General features: G+C 42.6%; 1 protein-coding gene across 4 annotated transcripts in view; it reads right to left on the bottom strand.

Moving 5' to 3' along the window:
- Positions 1 to 230: 230 nt before the first annotated feature.
- The window catches only part of TBXAS1 (thromboxane A synthase 1), a 239,627-nt gene continuing 218,226 nt past the window's right edge, over positions 231 to 21,631 (bottom strand). For all 4 annotated transcript variants that reach the window (XM_030238652.2, XM_050970055.1, XM_009094179.4 and 1 more), the window contains 4 exons: positions 7,007 to 7,095; positions 4,410 to 4,547; positions 2,374 to 2,536; positions 231 to 1,761 (listed from right to left, as the gene is read on the bottom strand). In XM_030238652.2, coding sequence (XP_030094512.2) covers positions 1,687 to 1,761; positions 2,374 to 2,536; positions 4,410 to 4,547; positions 7,007 to 7,095 — 465 coding nt within the window. In that variant the 3' untranslated portion in view covers positions 231 to 1,686. The remainder of the gene's footprint in view (positions 1,762 to 2,373; positions 2,537 to 4,409; positions 4,548 to 7,006; positions 7,096 to 21,631) is intronic.

The following is a 21,631-nucleotide window of genomic DNA, read 5'->3' as shown; positions in this document are numbered from 1 at the left end:
ACAACCAAAGGTACATCCTTATTTTTATAGTGCCACAAGTATACAAATTTTTTAAAGAAAAAATATAAGACTAAATGAATTTTTAAAAAGGGTCTTGGGACTGCACCAATCTCTTCTCACAGTTCTGTTGTTGTGGAACCCCAGCCAGCAGCTCAGCCCCTCAGAGCTGCTCATTCACATCCCCATAGTGGGATGAGGGAAATAATTTTAAGAATGAGAAAACTCATGGATTGAAATAAAGACAGTTTAATAGGTAAAGCAAAAGCCACACACCAAACAAGGAACTCATTCACCATTTCCTATGTGCAGGCAGGTGTTCCACCACCCCAGGAAGCAGAGTTCCAGCAGGCATAATATTGACTTGGGAAGGCAAATGGCATCACTTTGAAAGTCATCCCCCTTCCTTTTCCTCCCCCCAGTTTTATGTGCTGAGCATGGTGCCATAAGGAATGGAATGTCCCTGTGTTCAGTGGGGGTAAGCTGGCCCACTTGGGCCCCATTCCATCTTCTTGTGCAACACTAGCTGTGTGGCAGGTGAGGCCTTGTAGAAGTGTAGGACAGAAGGAATGTGAGGAGTAGAAGCTGTGGTTGTTTTGGCTGGGAAGATGCATGTGCACAGTCACACTGTTTGAGCAGATCCATGGGGCTGCTGCAGCTGGCAATCAGATTCCTTCCTGAGGGGGTGAGGCACTTGGGACATGGCCTGCTCCAGTGCCACAGGAGTCAAGAGAGCTGCTGGGTCTGATGATCCTGGATCCCACTCCTTTGCCACCAGCTCTAGTGCACGCATGCTGTTGATTTCCTTGATTCAAGGAGCTAGACAGGGGTGTCTAGCTAGACAGCTAGACAGCAGCTGGACATTGCCAACTGCAATGTGTGGAAAGGAAAAGGCCTCCCCATGAAGAAGATGTGGTACCACAACCTTCTGATTACCTTTAAATTTCCTCAAGTCCTCCTGCTTGCTTTAAATTCGTATCTTCTTTGTCTCCACCTTTCCAACAGCAGTTCAGCAGCCAGAAAAATGGCTGTCACCTCATTTCTTTGGTCGTAGCTGCTGAAACTTTACTGGTTCATTCTACTTCTGTCATGTCCATGGAATGTGCCAAGTGCAAATTGTTAATCTAAGTGTATTTAAAATCACTTCAAAGCATGGAGGAGGTGCAACTTCTCTGGCTTTACAGACACAGGTAAAGATTCAGCATTGAACAGGGGCCTCAGCTTTGATTGTTAGTAGAGTTCATAAAAAAATCCAATGCACTGCATCCTAGGTCTTCTGCTGTAACTGTGGTGCCTTTGGGGCTTTCTCTAGGGACTCACAAGTTCATGAGAAGGATGTGTCATACAATGAATTGAAATTAAAATGTACTGTAAATTGTGGAAACTGAGCATGAGAAAAGCATTCTCACAGATAAGTGAAAAGAAGTGTGATGAAGAAAAGCAAATGAAAGTGGATTGCTTCTTTATAGATACTATTCACAGCAATTTGAAAACATCCAAAAAAGACTGTGGAGCCCATTTTAAAAAGTGACTGGAGGCTGTCCCACAGGAGAGCAGTGAGGAAGCACCTATTGACCATCACTGGGACTTAGGCTCCTACCTGCCCCTGGAGTTTTGAAAAATAATTATACCCAGTGGCTCACTAACAAGGGGCCTCATTCCAGAAAGCTTCAGGATGTACATTCCCTTTTAGCGAGATTCCAGCATGATGTAGACTCCATTTTTTGGTCCAAGTGTGGCTTTTGATTTGAGCTGCAAAGGAATCTGAAATAGAAAAGAGCATCTTATGTGCAGTTGTATGTGTTTGTTTATGTGTGTATGACACCCCCACATACAGACAGACATTTTTGCTGGAGGACCAGTTCATACCAGGATCACTGTGGAAGCTGTAAAGTACTTGTTTTACAGTCAGCTGTGGTGGTATAATATTAAATAGAATTTACAGCCAGAGGCTGAGGCAGTGGTTACCCAGGAATGCTGTAGATCTGAACAGAAAGAAATTAACTCTATAAACTCTAGAGCTGGGCGCAATGTCCATAGCAAGAGGCATATACTAAAGTGCTAAGATGCTGTGAAAAATGTACACACATTCTCACCCTCTATGAATTATGACATTTTGCCTGTGGTCTTGCCATACTGCTCTCCACTAAGGCAGGGCTGTGTATCAGTCCTTTTGTTGGAAAAATTATATATCTGAAATCACATTTTGCTTAATACACACAGCCCATTCCTGGTCTCTCCTTATTATGGAAGTGTCTCTAGCAGTTTTCTCAAATGAAGAGAAGTCACGAAGGCAAACCAGTTGTTCTGCCTAAGACACACTGTCAACACCCTCAAGTTAACAAGCGTGATCTTTAAGCCTCTGCATGTACAAACCTCAGTCTCTGGGCTAGTCTTGAATTTAAACTTCTGCAGAATCCTCAGCAGAGTCATTTTTGTCTCCAACAAACCCATTTTCATGCCAAGGCAGCCACGGGGTCCTGCTCCAAAGGGCAGGTATGCAAAGGGATGTTGTTCCTTCTTGGCCTCCTCTGTAAACCTAGAAGGTGCAGAGATGGAAACCAGTTCAAGAAATGCTTTTTGCTCGAGTCCATGTTTTTAATTTAAATCTCAAAAGCTGGTTATTCAATTCATGGTAATGGGCAGATCATGTGCACTATTGATAGATTATGTCCTGACATCCTAAGCAAAAAGATAATTGACTTCTGGCCATCAGCCTTTGTCAGCTGGTGACTTCAGGAGAGGACATGGAGACATGAGTTTTACTTCCGATCTATCTTTAATGAAAATCTCTCATCTCTTTGGATTCAGTTTCCAAGAACTTAAGACTGTTAAGGTCCAGAGAACTCATTCAGGCTAGAAAGAGATGAGAGGCAATACAGGCTAATTGGAGCTTTGGAAAAAAAATATTGTGTATTTCCCCTAATTCCATCCCCATGCTTTGAAAACCTAAATAAGATTTTGAGCCACTACTCCAAAAAGTACTGTAGAGGTCCCTAATTTGAGACTGAAGGACCATTAATTCGTGTACTAAGCACTGTTGCATAATCAGATAATTCTTGCCTTGCTCACCCCCATATATCATCATGGTAAATTTAAAATCTTCCTTGTTTTACTCCTACTACCAATTTCAAAATGAAATACTGGGGAGGGGTGGGGGAAGACTGCAGCTGAATTATTTTATTTTTTTGTTATGGTCTTATTTTATAATTCTTGCTAACATTACCAGCTATTCAATCTGAGCAGTGGATAATTGCCCGGGGAAGGTTCAAAAGGGAATTAATCTCAGATCCATACCAAACAGCATTGTGTGAATCAAGGGCACTGCAGCCCCTACTAAGCATTTTACCCTTTCATACTACTGTTAAAGTGGGGAAAGAAACAATTAAGAAAGCATTTCTAGATAAGCATTGCTAAAAATACCCACCCAAGACTTCCAGTTGCTATTAAGATTTCTCTCCAGCAAAATCTCTGGGCTTCTCTAACCCTGGCATTGCTCTTCTTTGTGGCCAGAAGATTCTAATGGAGCATATGCCTAGATTTGTTCCAGAAGGAGCCTTAGGCAAATCCATCTACACCACACATGTGTTGTCTTACTGGCAAAGATGGTTCTGGGCTGCCAGCCTCACACCCAGCTGTTTACGGAACAGGCACTTCTTTTCTTAGTAAACTTCTGAATGTAGTGGTAGCTTAAAATTCATCTGCCCACTAAAGAGTTTAAAATATAGCTGCCCACAAAACTAAATTGTGCTTCCACACAGCACCACATCAGCTGAAACTCTCCCTGTAAGCTCAGCCCAACACGTGTAACACAGGGCAGGTACAAAACCACAGCTTGAGAAGGTTCCCCCTGCCCTCTGAAGATATAAATGCTCCATGTGAAACCTTCTTGCCAAGCAGGAATCAAGGATCCTAACTTACAACAGGGAGCAAATTCCCAGTGGGAGATGGGGTAGGTTCCCCACTCACAGAGTACTCACACTGTTATGTTTCAAGTGAAAAGAGGGCTCTTAACCAGCAAGGAGCTGGCTGAGTTTCCCAGGCACATCCAAGGCAGTGAATATACTGTCCCACTTCAGAATTTCAGCACCCAGAAACAACATTATCCACAGTATCTGATTTGGAAACAGGTCTGAAAACCTCTGCCCCAGTTCAACCTTGATCAAACCTTGCACCTTCTGTGGAATACACCACTATCATCACCTGTCTGATTTAGTGGAAATAACATCTTTTTATGGTCTAAATAAAACTGTGCTCCTCTTGGTGGAAATGCTGTTTTGGATGAATAGTTGGTGACTGTGGCTGTGAAAGAGCAGCAGGATCTGGTGCCTGCACTGGACAGGCTGGAGTTCTGTGCCCACAGGCCCAAGTAAGGACCTCAACCAAAGGGTGAAAAGCATTACTCCACATACCTCTCAGGAATGAACTTCTCAGGTTCTGGCCAGAACTCAGGGTTGTGGTGAAGGTGTCCAACTGCAATTTCAATGACAGCTCCAGCTGGAATATGCTGCCCCAGCACTACAGTGTCTTTAGCTGCTTCCCTAGTGAATCTGCAACAACATCATGCATCCCAGATGATTAATAAAGGTTAAAAACACAGCAGGAGAGATCTATAAAAGTATCTGCCTTCATCTGAGCAAACAATTTCTGGGGTAACACTTTCTCATTGATAAATACAACTGTTGCTGATGCCAGTGTCTTCTCAGGTTACAGTCATCTCCACTTAGACATCCATAGCTCCAGCCCAGGTACTTGACTTTTGGCCTTTTCACAGGAAAGCATTTCTGATTGTTTACTGTTTTCAAAAGCATTAACTGCTAAATTGCTATTTTATTGCAATTTTATTGCTGAAGTTGAGTTTAGACTCATTTTTTAAATGAAAATTACTGATAAATGTGTCAGTCATCTCTAATAACAGGTACAAAGAGTGTGCTGGTTTGCCTCCAGGAATAAAAGCATAGTAAATATAGCTTTGAGTTTGTTTATTTGAGAAGCTCCCCCCTGTTGGTACACGACCTGAAACTTAGCAAGGGATTATTAGTTATATTAGTTGCAATATTACATTAGTTGTAATATTAGAGCTGAGTGTTCTGCTGCTGCTGCCACTCTGGAAACACAACTAATTCACAAGCCTTGGAAAAGCACATTTCACATATATTCATCAAAGACAGGCATGATGTTAACAACAAAACTCTGCTGTTTTTTCCCTCCCTGTGGTGATAGGTGACAGAGGTGTCCTTAGGAACTACATCACGACAAGACTGAGAAAAGCCACCTGCCAAAGCCCAGCTTGTGTCTTACAAAAGATTGTGTGTGGGTGTGCATGTTCTGATCCAGATCTTTTGGTGCTTGGGTGGTCACTACAGATCCCAAATCAGCCCAGACCCAGGTGGGTGCCCTGCTGTCTCAGTCTGGGAACAATTCCCTCACACCATCTGCAAGCATGGGGGAGAGGCAATGTGCAGGATCTTCCTTTGCTGCTTCCCACACTCTGCTAAAAAGTTGAACAAAGATTTCAGCTTCAGGGCTGTCAGTCTGGTATCATTACAGAAACACATTCTTTCCTTGCTGTCACCCATCATCATCCTATCTCATAGACAAATAAATAAAAGAGGCTCCAAACCTGGGACAAAACACTGGCATAGAAAACAAAAAAGAAAAAAAAAGAAAGCATTGACAAGCTTCTCATCCTTCTCATTCTTACATGAACTTGGTGATAATGGAAACATGAGTTCTGGGGGAGAAAGTTCTCTGGATAGTAAGTTCATTAAAAAAAAAAATGAAACCAACTCATTTCATAACAAACTTGGCTGCTACTGATTTTTCACTTAACTCAGCATAATCCTTGTCACAGGCAATTAACATCTTTCAGCAGCCCTGGGCTGTCCTAACCATTCCACATCCATCAGAGTCAAAGCCAGATCAACAAACAGCCCTGACAACACCAAATAAAACTTCTGAAGAACTTTGTTGTATTCTTGTTCTGTCTCCTATCTGACAAACATGGATTGTTTCCCAGTGATAGAGCCCAAACTCAAAGACCCCTGTCACTTTAACCAGCAAAACAGTTTCCACTTGTACCCCAAGTATTACACAGTAAAACCCCATTATCTCATCCAGGAGCAGATATCTGATATTAACTCTCTGAACAATCCTGCAGATGCCCACGAAAAAAAATTTTGACTTCCAATCTTAGTGAACATATAGAAGAAAATATGATTTTAAGCTTTGTTTTAAGGTGCTTGCAGTCATGGGTTAAATTTTTCAAAAGCTCTCACAGCAAGCTCAGCTTTGGCTTCTTTCCAGTCATCTGAATTTTTCCCTGAGCTTCTTAAGAAGCATTGCAACTGGCTGATCTCTTTGAAAAAACTGTATTTCTTAATATTTGTACTAATGCTTGTGATAACTTGGAGCTTTAACAATCAAACAGCTTTCTAATTTCTTTTTTCCCTTGTTCTCAGTTCATCAATATAGTAGAATAAGTTATGTGTGACTTGGGACAAAGCTCTCAAAAGTTGATGGATGCTACCATTAGATTAGCTCTATTAGTATAAGACAGTGCTAAGTGTAAATGGGCCAAAGTTAAACACACATGTAAAATACAGCTTTCAGTCTGTGCAACCCTTCCACAGATCAGGGCTGAAATGACCAACAGGCCCTGATGGGGATGGGTTTTGGTGCACATCCCCAAAGCTTGAGGCACATGGAAACAGCAGCCTCTGGCTTTCTCTGGCCAGACCTGCTCCAAAATGGCTCCATCCTCTACCCTTGGAGGATGTGAGGAATGGTGAGGAAGCAGCCTTGGCCAATTCACTGTAAAAATGTGCTTTAGAAATACCAGAATTATCCAGCTTTCCTTCAACAGGCTGCATTATATCTTTCAAATGCACAAAACAGTATTGATGTTGGCACAGAGACTGAGAGACCATTGGTCTTCCAACAGCAGATTTCCATTTTATAGAGCCAGGGAGCAATCCTGTGTAATTAGAAAGGGGGGGGGGGAAGATACCTGAATGCAGGTGGGTACATGCGCAACGTCTCTGCAATCACCATATCCAGATAAGGGAGTTCTTGTACATTTTGGTAATCAGGGACCATCTGAAAGGGCAGGACAAAAGGAACTATTACATTTTCTCACATGTAAGTGCCAAACTCATCCCAGATTAGCTTTTAAATCATCTATTTTTTACTGGGCATCTTTCCTGTAGAAGAACTCGATGTCTCATCTAAAACAGTAAATGATAAAATTATACAAAAATGTGGGCAGTAATTAAATGTGTGTGTAACATTCCTTTCATCATCAAAACGCTTTGGTGCACAGCCCAGCTGAAGGTATAATAATAAATCAACTTGCTAGGAAGCATTAAAAGCAGGTCATTACACAGAGCATCCATAGCTGTAACAGAGTTATTGTTTTACACATGTACCAAAATCTGCACAGGACCCTTGTTTCTTCCCAAGGGCAGGAGGCTCACACTTTGTTCACAAGAACAGCAAGTCCTTCAGTTACTCTTGTTAATGTTGGAACAACCCCTCTGCATGTCCCCAGCTACAGAAATAAAGCAGAGAGCTGGTGCTGTGATGCCTGTGGAGGGGTGGAGAAGGCACTGGAAGATGCTGGAACCCCGATAAGGAACAGTTCATACTGGTAAATTGCTCTGCCAACAAGTGAGGTGCCGAGGTAGAGCTCAAATCCCACCTGGCAGGACTGCAGTAGTGCCTGAGCAGAGAAGCCTGTTTCCTCCAGCCCTTGCTTAATGCTGCTCAATTTTTCACAATGGTCAATGTCTGAGCCCATGTCTTCACAATCCTACAAAGCCATTTAGCCCATGACAAGGAGTGGTAGGCACTAAAACCCCAACAGAGCTGTAGCTCAGAAGACTTTGCCCTCTGACTGGCAACAAACAGCAAGAGACACCAAAGAGCAGCACTGGCACGACTCAGCACACGGACAAACAGGGAATTTCTTCCAGTTACCTTTCTTGGAAAAAGAGTATGTTCCCTGTTTTATTCAGTGCTCTCAGCAGAGGGCAGCCAAAGTATATCAAATAACCTCATCAGGAAAGTAGAGTTTTGTTTTAAAATAGAGCATCTCCTAAAGACTGACACAGAGTAAATTGGAGAAAAGCACAGACGTCAGACTAGACTAAACCTTTTATGAAGATTTGGGGCCCCTGCCGTTCACAAAGGGGACTGGATTCCATCCTTCCTTTATTTACTACAGCACTTTTCATGTATAATGCATATTTTATTGAATTTTCATGCAAAAACATATGGTACATACTGAAAATACTAAGCAGAGAACAACTCCAGATGGTAGGCAGAAAAGGCATACAATAGAACAAGGATACCTTGCTGGATTAGGGTATCCCACTTATTCAGCACTAAGCCACCATGCACCATTTCACATTAACTGATCTTTTCTAGGAAGGAAATAGATACATTCTATTATCCCCATTTTCTGGCTTAGGAAAGAAAGGCAGAAGCAGAGAAAGTAATTTGCAGAAGCTGAGTAGAACCAGTGTGTGTGCTCCTGTCTCAGGGGAAAAGGTGCAGCTCAGCTTGTCAATAGATGAAGCTTTTTGTCAGTATATGACAAATATTATCAATACAGGAAATATGGACTGCACTGACAGCCTTTCAGTGAGGCTTTTATCTTGTGGTGGTGCCAGCTAACTCAAACCTTTGGCTTAGGTCAGTGGTTATCAGACAAAGGACTAGGAGCCCAAAAGCCACGTGAGAGCCATGGCTGACATCTGTGTGAGGAGCAGTGCTCCAGTAATTCCAATAGCTAAAACCAAAGCTGGGAGAATGATTTTTATCACCCTAGTTTTGCAGAAAGGGATCCGAGGGCTGCCTAATTTTGTGGGGGAAATCAGAAGCAGAGGCAGGAAATGCAATCTCAAATTTCAGGTCTTCATGGCACAATTCCCTTTCTCCACGCCCACAGAGGTGCTCCACTCTTCAATGCAAATGCATGCTGTAGTGTTCATTCTTTTATTTTTTCTGCCTGTTTTACAACTATCATTCAGAACTTTCCCCTCACCTTTTTATACTGCTCTCCTGCATCTCTTTGGACCCTGAGTCAGCATCTGAGTCCTGTTGCTGCAATCCCTCCTGATTTCATGGACAGGCTGGCTGGGAGAAGAGTCCAGGCTCAGAGAAAATGAGTGGTGGAGCCAAGAGCATACCAAAATGTGTTTGATTCTCTGAACCATGCTCTTTCCACTGGGCCTTCCTGTCTCTCTCATAATCCCCCTACTTACTTCTGAAGTCAATAATTAAGATAATTATATGGTAACCTGATATAATAAGTAGCCACTAAATCAAACCATACATCAACGAGTAATATAACACTAAATTATTGGAGCTTTGATTTGCTCTTTCAAATAGCTTCTATACCTTCAGGGGATTAGCAGCTCAGAAAACAAAACCAAAGGTGTAAAACCAGCTGATTTTCCTTCGAAGAAAATTCCTTTTGCTTACATAAAGAAGGAGGGGTCAGTCAAATGGCAGCAGAGTGAACTCTGCTATCATGAGAATGACAGACACATCAGTAATTTCCTACATCTGATGCAATTTAATTATTGGCACTTCCATGCTTTTAGCATCAAAGTAGCTGGACCTAATTTAGTGATTGTTTGCAAGGTCTGACCTGCAGCTGCGTAAAGTACACACAAGCCAAGCATCTCTATTTAGGAAGGACAGTTTGTTGCTTTTTTTTCCCCTTTCAAAGAAAATATTTTCCATTTGTTTTTCCACTCCCTCTCTTAAAAATATGCCTTTAGCCAAGCACATTTCAAAGGAACATAAATATGCTTTTCTCCCTAAATGTCCCTATTTATATCTATCAACTGCTGGCAGGTTTGCTGGGGTGAAGGTGGTGTTGTGCAAACATGCCACTTTAACCCCCTGAAAAAAAAATTGTCTAAATTGTCTTGTACTCAAGATGAGGCAGTTTTTTTCACTAAGAAAGATTTCTCTCTTTAACAAGAAGAGATGGGGGGTGTGAGGGAGGATTGCATTTAATAAAACATCCTGTACTTTAATTTTGCAGCTACTGCTTTGCACAGCAGTTTTTCTTATGTTTTGCACAGCCTTGTAGTGTCTTTTCCTGTTGATGTGGAAGTGAAATGGCCATGCAACATTTCTCTGCATGCATGTTGCCCCAGTTTGATTTCTGGAGGTGAGGTGGTACACCCTTACCAATCCAGACTATTCAATCACTTCTGGCATCTAGTTTGGCCACAGATTCTCCTTTATGATTGACAGAAAATCACAAGCCTCCATTACGTAGAAAAAGATGGGAAATTAATTCTTCCTCCCACAGAGTACCCTGAGGTGAAATACCAGCCATGATTATAAAATTGCCTATGTGCTACAAGGATGACGCTTGTTTTAATCCCCATATAAACTCCAAGAGAGATAACTACCTTCAGATCCACCTCTGCTTTTCAGTATTGGTTTTAGCATTTTCTATGCAGGCAAACCTATTTTTTACCACCACCCTCAGTTAACTTTTAATTCCTCAATGAACAGCAAGGGAATCCAAGTGCTGACAGGAGCGATCTGGCCAATCTCTGCTGCAGTTTGAGATGTTACTGCTCCCAGTTGCTGGCTCTTCTTTGCTGGCTGTGGTTGGTGTCACCACAGCCAAGTCAGCAGAAGGGAACATATGCCTGCACCTCAGTTGCTTCCATACAAGGTCCAGCATGAACCCATCTTCAGTGACAGCTCAAGACGAGACGCTAACTTTTCCCCAAAGCAGCTGATGATCATCCTCCTCTACTGCCTCTGTTTTGGGAATGATAATTCAAAGCACACATCAGTGAATAAGAGATTCCCACTTATCCCACTGGCCATGCTCTAGTGATGCTCAGCATCCAGAAATAAAAAAAAAAAAAACAGAGAAAATTTTGTGCAGCTGACAGTGTGATATGCACCTGAAATCAATTTAGAAGCAGAAAAGCCTGCCGAGGCCACATTCCTCACAAGGAGCACTGCTGAGTCATGGCCTGATACTGAACCAGCTGAGGTTTCTGAGAAATTGCAATCCAAATCCCATGTCTCGTGGGCAGGTGTGGCTGTGACAAAGTTCAGGTCAGAAAGATGCTTAAAGCACAGATGCAGATCCATGAGTTACCTGTGTATGCAAGGCTACACAGCCCACATGGGCTCTCCCCCAAAATGCAGACTTTGGATAGCAATAGGATAGGAGTAAAAAAAAAAAACAAAACAGCATCACCCCCAGGTACTCTCACCCAACTCCCTTTCAAATTGCCAAAAGGGCTACACAGACCACAGCCATTCACAAACAGCTCAATAATGTTTCTTGATCCAAGGTGTACAAAGCTGCTGATAGATCAAAGAATCTGCCTGTGTTTTTGACCTCTCTTTGGTCACCTCCAGGAGCTGCTCATACTCTAACAGAACTAGAACCTGTGTGCCTCACTTGGCCTCAGGGAGGGGGAAGAAATGCAAGAATGTGAAGTACAAGAAAGTCAAATTAGGGTTGCCCCATGACACCTTTAGCAACAACCCTGTCAGGAAAGAAAGGTTTGAGACTGGACTGCACTCAAAATACAGATCAATGATAAAAAGGGGTGGGATGGTTCAACAGATATCTGTCATTAACTTGCTTAAAGAAAGCTTGTCTCGTGTTTGACCATTTCCATGCTGGAACCCCTGTAATGCACCAAACTAAAGCCTCCCAACAATCTCAGGCAGCAGGACAGGGACAAAGTTGATGAAGTAAAATTTCTTAGCTTCATCCCCAGAACTTGCAGCAAACACTTAAAAAATGCTTAAGGCATTCCTCATGCACTACTTACCACAATTTCCCCTCCCTGTTGTCTGCACCTGCCAGGTAAGATGTGTCTCTGAGCCAAGGCATCAGGCAGAACCAGCCCATGCTGCTTGGGAAACAGGACCCAGAAGCTCCAGAGTCCCACTCACTCTGAGAGACCAATCATGGCCTTAAGATAGAGCAAAGCCTGCCTAAAATCACGAAGTGTCTGCTGGCCACTTCTAGTGACAGAGGCCTACAGAACTTTCGAGGAAAATATTAAGTTCTTGACTACAGAATTGGGGACAAGGTTCAGGAATAAAAGATAGGACAAAAAGTCTTATTTCCAGATTTTCTAGACAAAGAGACTTTCTGAGCTGCCTAGCACCTCTCAGATCCTTAGAACACACCTTGGTAGCACTAAAGCCTCTGCCACCAGCATTGTGTCTTCCCACATGCTTTCAGAAATCAACATTAAACTTACCTCTATCCCCTCTTGCATCTTCCCCCAGAAGCAAGAAAAAGCTATCCAAACCACGTACTCCCAAGATTTCCATTTCTTTCTTTGTACCATGCAGATTACCTGCCACTTCTTTTATTTTGCTTGGGTTGTTATTCAAACGGAAATTTGTCAGGCTCTGACCCCACCCTTAGTAGCTGCTCACTGGGTTTGACAAAGTTACCTTGCTCATTGAGGCACATCTCAAGATGTGTCAACATTCAGTGCTTCAGACACCTCAAAACAAATTCCTCCCAGCTCCTCCTAAAGACTGTGAGTGCCAGATAAATTTAGTCTTACAGCTTTTTTGTTCAAACCACCTGCCAGCCACCCTCACCTCTAAGACTCCACCCCTCTCTGGTTCACTGCCATGCAAGTCAACTGACCATTCACAGAGGAAGGTGCTGATTTGCAGGCTGAGTTCAGAGCTGGTGGGAAAGGCTGGCACACCAGTTTTGCACTGATTACCACATTACATGCAGACCTTGCAGCCAAATTCTCTCCATCACTTTGGTGCAGCTCCCTGGGGCTGTATCAGTGTAAGGCAGAGGAAAATGTGGTTCTAAGGAGACACCAAATAGTGCTGGGGAGAGAGCCAGAAGGCATAAGGTTACACCAATGTCAATTCACCTTAGTGTTACTTTGCTTTTTGAATCAAAGAATTCAGCTCCTGACAGAAGACAGACCTACGCTACCTCCAGTGGCTTCCACGGTACTAAAAGAAGGTCTTTGTAGCATCACTGCTCACAAGGAGACTTCTGTGAGATAAAAATACTTCCTGAAACTGAACAGTGTCCCAAAGCCAAACAGATAAACATAAAAGCTGAAACCAAAACAGTCAGAAATCTCTTCCACCTACATTACTACTGACACATGGTGAGCAGCAAGAACAGAACGTGTGCCATCAGGTAGAAGATCCAGAAAAAGGAAAGTCAGGAAAAAAGAAGAAAATCTCTAAGGAAATACTTTAGGAAGCAAACTACGGATAAAAAGAAAAGCAAAAACAATCTGTTTCTATTTAGATTTTGTAAAGTTGTTAACTTCATCTAGTTCCAGATTGCCAAGAGAAGTGTGTGCCCTCAAAGGAAAATTGATTAAATAAGTGAGACTGGGTGCCTGGAGTGTTCTGCTGTCACAAAGGAAGGTGCAGCTCCCCAGTGTGATGATACTGCCAGGCCAGGCAGTGTTTCATACTCCCACTATGCTAAGTTGTATTATTTTACTCAGGCTATGTGGGGAAGAGTACCACCCCTCTAGAAGTGGCTCCCTACCTGTATGCAATGTGTGCCTTGCTCCAGCTATTTGTGATGTGGTATAATCCCTGTCCATGCCTTGCAGCAGGCTAAGATCATCAGAGTCACAGAGACTGCCTCTTTCTTGCCTCCTTAAAAAACTCTCAGCCCCCAGGAAATCCACCCCGGATTCTCGCCACAGCCCACCAAGGCTCAAAAGTCTCTCTTTCTACACTTGTCTAACACAATCAAAATTTCTACTTGGGTGGCAGAAATGCTGAATGGTGAAGGATCCCAGTGGGAGGGAAGCAAGGAGGAAATTAAACAGGAGAAAGGACTGCCAGAGGCCCAAAAGGCTGAGAAAGGGAATTATAAAACTGGGGTAGGTCTGTCCGAAGGGCATGTCACCAGTCCAAAGCACATTAACCACTGAAGTTCGTGCAAGACTTAATCCTTCCAGCTACAGAAGTGTCCCTTGATGGTTACTGCATATCTACAGGAATAAAGAGGAGGGATTTTTTTTTCCCCTCTCAGTAGACATTCATGGTAACACACAAGAGCCAGATGATTTAATTTAATCATTCCTGCTCCAGCTGGTATTTTCTGTATGGAGGTGACAGTGCTTTAAATTAGGGCCTTGCATATAAAAGGCCGGTGTGTTTAGTTTAATCAAATGTTTATTTCCTCACGTTATGCTTATATTAAAAGACATCAGCATGAATTTTCATGCTGAAAATAGAGACCATCTTATGGTCTAGACGCTGAGGTTGTCTTTGGTTGTTCTTCATCCCTATGGCAGCCTTATGGACTGAGAGGTGACTCAGACCCAGGCATGCAGTTTGGGGAAATATGCTCCAGAAAGCACAGTCCGACCTATGAGAAGATCAGAGCTTTACATGAAATAAATTATTTCTGTAATTCACCCTTCTTGAGCCAGTGGCTGCTTAAGTCACTGGCTTCAGCAATTGCTGGATGAGACCTTTTCTGAATTAGTAAACAGAAAAACATTTGTAGCGGAGAAACAGCAAGATTCTCTCATCACTCAGCATAATTATCATCTGTCCCGACAAGGGCAGGTCAGTTTTAATACCATACAACATTTATGCAGTGCCTGATGCCTTGGAAACATCTAACCTACATTAGGTGCAGTAGGACAATAATAAGACTTTGCTTTTCCATAGTTGTTTTCCCCCTGAGGCTTGCGAAGCGTTTAGCAAGCATTAATTAGTTGGTCATCTTCCAAACGCGTGTGTGAGGTGCTTCTGGTAAATAATCCCTCCCCTACACACAAGGGGCCAGCAGAGGTGCTAAAAACTGAGACCATCTATTTACAACCTTAAGAGTTGAGCCCCCACCAGCTCAAGTCCTCATAACTAGCCTGATTTTTATTTTTCAGCCGCAGTGTGACTCCCGTTCATAAATTAGCAAATACTGCTCTGAATGCATAGATTTAAAGTGACCAAAAAAGAAAGAAACCCATTGCATGGCATTTAAATAGGACTTAAACAAAAAGGAGCCTTGTTTGATTTCAGCTGCCAAAATTATAACTCAAGGTTCAGCCTGTCCTTGAGAAACTGATGGTACTAAAAGCACAGAATGTAAAGAAGTGCTTCTGGTGCCAAAGCTCCAATTCCTTCCCATAGACTTCTGCATCTCCTAATATCCTAATACAGGTAAAATTTACTGGTAAAAGCCACGTTCAGTCCTAGCACTCCAAATTTTGCCTTTCTACAAGGCACAAAGGCAAGGTTTGTTCCTGTTGAAACTTCTTGCAATTTAACTGAAAATATGAAGAATGCACAAAGAAAGGGGAAAAAAGTATTTTCTAATCAAAGCTATTCCGTGCCCTTTCCTCTTTTGCCCCCTCTGGAAACCACTGACTGCCTTGGGTACAACAAAGCAATTTACAACTGGTACGTGAAAAAATTTGATAGCACTTGAAATGGCTTTCATGTTTTCTTCCTCCTGTGCATGAAGAACATCTCTGAAAAAAACAACATGACTTGTCAGCCCAAAATGCACTACCCCAAGCTCAGTGGGTAGCTGGCTATGAGCAGGGGGATCTACTACCATGACTCTAAAATATGACAAACTTCTCTAGAAGTTCAGATAAAGCTGTCTGCAAAGAACCCTGGCAGATGCCTATTCAAGGATCTCTCTCCTTTTATTCCCTGACTCTCCATCTGGGAACACAAAAATTTCCTTAAACCTGTTCATGCTTAGATTTAGTGAAGCCATCGTGGTGTCATGTTCTGGTGCTGTTCTGTGTCTTTGCTCTCTTCTATCCTTTGTAGATCAGCATGGCATCTGTCCATCTGTTTATGATTTACTTCTTACAATCACTTGGTCCTGATTACACTGATAAGCACAGTAGATTATTTGAGGGCCAACTGGACCTCTGTAATGACGCTCAAACTGTACCCAAGTTGTGGGAATGTTTCCAATCAAAAAAAGGCCAGTGGAAAAACTCCACTGGATCCTCCCCAAGGACAGCCTTCCTGTCCTTAAGCCCAGGAAATAAAACACAAAAGTTTTTTTTTTTTTTTAATCTGGAATTCTTCTGCAGTTATCAGTGTCCAAATAATCCACAAAAACTGAAGAGAGGACAAGAAAATATACTGAAGTCTGGGCCTTTCTGATATTTGAAGATGCATATTTAGGAAGAGATCATAAAAAACAGTATTCAGCTCAGGAGGCCGCCTGTTCCATGGCCTCCTTTAGCACAGAGGCAAATCCCTGAGTTTGGGCACCTACCCCCACGTGCAGGAGCTGGGGACAGAGCCTGGAAAGTTCAGCTGTTTTGGGGGGCACCATGTGCTGCCAGGGGCAGTACAGCCCTTCCTCGTGTGCTGACTTACTGGCCCTCGTGAGCGCATGGAAACGAGGGGGAACAAAAGCACAACTCAAAGAGCTGCAGGATGAAGTCACAGGGTCAGCAGTGAGAAAATACAGAATGCATTTGTAGTCTGAACAAGGTCATTTCCAGCATGTTTTAGGATGATATAAGGCTTTACAGGGAAGGCAAATGGAAAGTATTGCTCACGATTTCTTCTGCTTTATGAGTAAGCTGCTTTGGCCTTTATTTATTTATTACCTCACAACTCCACAATGGTCCTGGTGTGAAGACCAATTTGCTGTTCTTTCTCTCTTGCTTCTCAAAGATACTTTTGCTTCTTAAACCTGACCCTTTCCTGTCTCAGTGCCTGGCCACATCACTCATTTACCTCTGTATTTACAAGAATTCCCTTATTTTTAAAACTTGCAACACCTCACTTCTGAGCTGTCATTTCACTTACAGCCATGTTACTTTAATGCCCAGTATTTTATCCTTTATTCTTATTTTTCAAAGCTCAAAAGCAGCAAGTCTCAAAAGTTCTGGGGTACAGGGGAACCTGACCAACACAGTGTCACCCAGCTGGGTTAGAGCCAGCCCTGACAGGGAGACCACTTGATCTGGACACCACTGAGCTATAAAGGTGGCACCCACAAATCGACACATTTGATAGAAACATTCAACACAAAAGAGTGCTTTTAAGCCAGAAAAGTGCATAAAACATATTGTTCTGCAGGGGGTTCACTAGCGATTTTACCCATACAAAATACCTCATAAAGGATGGTATACTCTGCCTTTTTATCATGAATTGAGGCACAAAGAACTGTAGATATCTATAGATGGGCTAACTTGTGGGGAGGGATTTTCTGAGTACCAAGACAAAACACAGCTGTAGACTTTTTCTGTAAAGGGCCTGTCACACACACGAGAGCAGCTAGCATATTACCAATCCTGATCACTGAAACATTATGAGAAAGGCCCCAACATACTTTGAAATTGGCTGGAAAACACATGAGATTTATGACAAATAACAGTATTTTGAACTTCATATGCCTTCTGGCTTCTGAACTGGGATTCATGTTTTCAGTCTTACCTCTTCAACTAGAAACCGTTTCTCCTTTTTTTTTTTTTTTTTTTTTTTTGTTTTTTTACTTGTTGTCTCTTGTTTTAATAATGAAATATGAGATTCTGGTTATACACGTGACTTCAGTGTTGAGTGATTTGAGAGAATACAAAACAAATAACAGAGACTCACAGCCTGATGGCAGGATGCTGGTAATATTCCATTTACTGAGCACCATGAGCCATCCCTGCCTGCCCTTTGGCCATCTGCTGCTAGCACTCAGCTAGAATCATGCAGACTTTTAAAAAGAAAGAAAAAAAAATCTATCAGACCAGGAACTTCATGTTAATAAACATCAGACAAGCATGAGCTGCCCCTCAGAGTACCCACAATACAGTAGCAAATATTTTGGGGGTGTGTGAGGGGTGTTACTACAAGAGGGGCCTCAAGGATTAATCATCCAATTCCCTTTTGAAAATGCCAAACTTGGTACCTTGGCAAAGCTTGACACAGAATGAAATTGAAACATGCAGACAAAGTAATTGGGGGGGGAAACTGTGCTGAGTTTATATATAGCATTTTGTTTCTGCTGAGTACTGGGGAGGGAGGTGGGGAAGTGAGGGGGAGAGAGGGAAAAGAAAGATAAATTTTGGTTGTTGCTGTCAGATGAAGATCCACTTATCTATGGCAGAAGCCCAGACAGCTGCATGACTCTAAATGAAGAAATTTAATTAAACAGTAAAAAAATAAAATTGAAAGAAAAAAAAAAAAGAAAAAAACCAGTACTTTTTCTCACACCTCTCTGTGTATAAATAGAGACTATGTGATGGATGAAGGGTGCTTATTATTTCTTTGACTTCTATGTGCATAAAGGAATCTACAATATTCTCTAGTGAACTAGAGGATGATCAAAAAGCCAATTGCATGTTGCTGCTATTCCAACTTTGCTGCCCTGGTTTAAACTACACTGTGCAACATTTTGGCAGTCCAAGTCATAGTCCCAGTCATATAATACTTATTTCACACAAAAACAAACAAACAAACAAAAATCCCCACCAAAAAAAAATCCTGGGGGAAGTTGGCTCAATTATGAAAGGAACAATTTTGGAAAGCAGGTTACTTGGGATCATATTCTGCCAGAGCTACACCTCTCACAAGAAATGTGCTGATAAAAACTGTGAGTGGATATGATCCCCTTTTGCTCCCCTTGCATACTTTGACCTGCCTTTTGCCAGCACAACTCAGAGCAACCTCACAGCTTTTCCTGCCTCAGCTCCCAAGGTATTTGCAACACAGATCAGAAGAGCGAGAGCATCTTGCACTTCTGTCCATGCCCACTGCTTTTGCTAACACATTCACTTCCTACTTCACATTATGGCACAGTAAGAGAGATTTGTATTAGTACTTTTGGCCTTTCTTCATGTGCATGAACACATGTGCATGTGTACTTTCTGTAACACATCCACCTATTTGAACTAGCATAAAAATAACTAAAATATATATATATATTCTTCAAATCTCAGAAGATTCAAAGTGTCAGTGCTGTGAAGCCAGAAAATTCATTCCAAGTCCTATTTATCTAGGTCAGGATGTGGGAAGACTTTTTTTGTGTTCTGCATATGCACGTCACCAGTTTTGCTCCTTGGTACTCCACAGGCTGGGAGCTGCAGAGCCAGGGAAGATGACAGCTTGCTCCCTGCTTCCAGTGGACTTGATAGAAAATTCCTTTTTGTGTTCCTTATAATGGAGTCTTGTCTCATTTTTGCCACTAGAGATGCTTTGGTCAGTATATTACAAACACCATGCTGACAGTGCCTATGTGTAGTTCTGCCTCAGTGCCACATCACCACTGGCTCTTCTTTAAAGCAGAAGAGAAGAGCACCCTGCAAAGCAAGGAACAAGTTAACAAAAGGCTTCATTTATCTCCAGCTGATACCAACATGACAGCGGGAAATACGGGGTCAGATTCCAGGCACATTATTGCGCCAGCAGGAGGAGTGTGGGGAGTAGTCCTTGTGTGGAAAACCACAGGGCCTGCTAGCAGAAGGTCAAGTCCTGACGCAGCTTTCCAAGCAAATTTGGGGAAGTCTTTTTCTCTCCTCCACCACTCTTAATAAATAAGACTGATAAACCCTAATCATGTGGATACTGCTGGCATGCTCAGAGGACAGCAGCATATGATGCTCATGTTTAAAGCCTGGTCATTACATGGCACTAACAATAAATCCCCTGCTCTTTAAAAAAAAAAATAAAATGTAATGAGTAAGGTAAGTACTGGAAAGTAATACTGATATTATACAAAATAAAGGTAAATCCTGAATGGAAAACAAAATTGTGCACAGACTACTAGAACAGAAATTTTACACATTCCTTCTGTGTAAATAAAGAAGTGAACTTAACCTGCCATTAAAGTGTTGCTTTATGATGTGCAATTGCTGGGAGAAAATGGTTGCAATGTGTGTTGTACACTTACCCACACACCAGCAACAAACCAGCAAAGGAACACACTCTTTCCCTATCTTTCCATGGAAAAAATAGCTGCAATTTAAAGTTTAAGGGATCTGCACTCAAGATTTATCTAGCTAGGATGTCCTTGAGGTCCAGATAGAGGCTGGGATCCATGAGAATTCTCCCTGCACCTCTGCCCTCTCAAATGTTGAATTGGGAACCATGCAGGGAAACTACTGCTGCTATTAGACTTGTGGAAGAGGAACTGCACCAAAACTGCTCCCAGAGCAGACACCAGGATGGGTTCCTGCAGCCAGTGTCAGGATATAGAAGGCAGGCTGGTGCTGCTGTCCTGTCCCCTGCTCCCCAATACCCAGAGGGTTGGACATTGGGACAAGGCAGTGCCATTCCACCGTGTGTGGTGCTACCAGCACATCTCTGCTCTGTCCTGGATGGTGCTTTCCTATTTTAATATTTTTTCCATCATTAAGGGCAGTTATTAATCACATGTCCCACGGGTGGTGGGGCTTCCCTTTAACCCAACATTACCATGGGGAGGGATGGAGTCGGTGTTTTGCTTGGGGTTGGAGGACTCCCTGCTCTCTTAAGCTGAAAGATGGCTCATGTTCAGAGTGCTGAGCATGACCAGGCTCCACACAGGATGCAACAGGCTCAGCTTGGTGGGAAATGAAAAGGACATAGACTCTTCTGTCAGTTTGACTTGGTCTTAATAATGTTTAAATATCTGAAGGTCACTAAATTAGAGTTCAGAAACTTGACACAAAGGCCTCTCTCTAAGATTATCTAGGTTTGCTGAAGTAAGACAACAAAAGAGAATAAACCAAACAGAGAAAAACCAACAGCTGCTGCTGCTGAAATGTTATTCTTCTCATTAAGCCTATATGCTGAGCCTATAGGGGAGGCAGCACTTCCTGTCTCTCTTGCTGACAGTTCAGTATTAGGGCACAAAGGCAGGTCACTGTCCTTGGCAATACAGTAAACAAAGATAAGAGCTGAAAGCAACAGAATATTTTCTTTAACCCTGATAATTCACTCAGTATGAATTCCATTGTGGAGAGATTTATTGTTTACTCAGAACTCCTCAAAAGAGCTCTTTGAGAATGTGCCGGCCACAAAACACAATTTCAGCTGAAAGCACTGGCTAGGCCTAATCCGGGCATCTGATACCTGGCCCTGGATTCACGTGTGTGAAACATTACTGAACCTGCCAGAAAAATGCACCCCAAACCTTTGCCCAGACCTTGCTACCCTGGGCTGGGAACTTAAACAGATGTCTTCAATGGGCAGTCATGCTCATGGAAATGCTTTGTCAAGATGCCAACAAAACAACGCATTGCTTTCCTTCTCCACTTGCAAAATGTCTGCAGCAGAGCAGCACAAGAGGGAAAACCATTGGTATATTATCTGACACTCTTAGAAGAAGGATCAGTCCTCCCTCTGCCTGGCCCAAGTAAAACTCCCCATTGCCTTCCCCTCCCAGCTCAGTTCCCCAAATGCACCACACCACTGCAGGGGGAGGCAGGAGCAGACATCATCACTGCCAACAGCAGAGACTGCCTTATCTCCTTTGTGTAATGGCTCAGCAGCTTAAAGCAAAGAAAGAGTTTAAACATTTGCTGATTAGGAGAGTATGGCATCAGATGAGAATTTGGGAGCTGTGAGTGCTGCCACAGATTAGGCCATTTAATCCTGCCACAGCTCCCCTTCCCACTTGGGAAGTGGAAGTAAAACCTCTCCTGCTACTTGCCTGGGA

Source organism: Serinus canaria, chromosome 1A (genome assembly GCF_022539315.1).
Source record: "Serinus canaria isolate serCan28SL12 chromosome 1A, serCan2020, whole genome shotgun sequence".
Lineage (NCBI taxonomy): Eukaryota > Metazoa > Chordata > Aves > Passeriformes > Fringillidae > Serinus > Serinus canaria.
The sequence above is the reverse complement of the archived record's forward strand: the minus strand, read 5'-3'. Positions and strand labels throughout refer to the sequence as shown.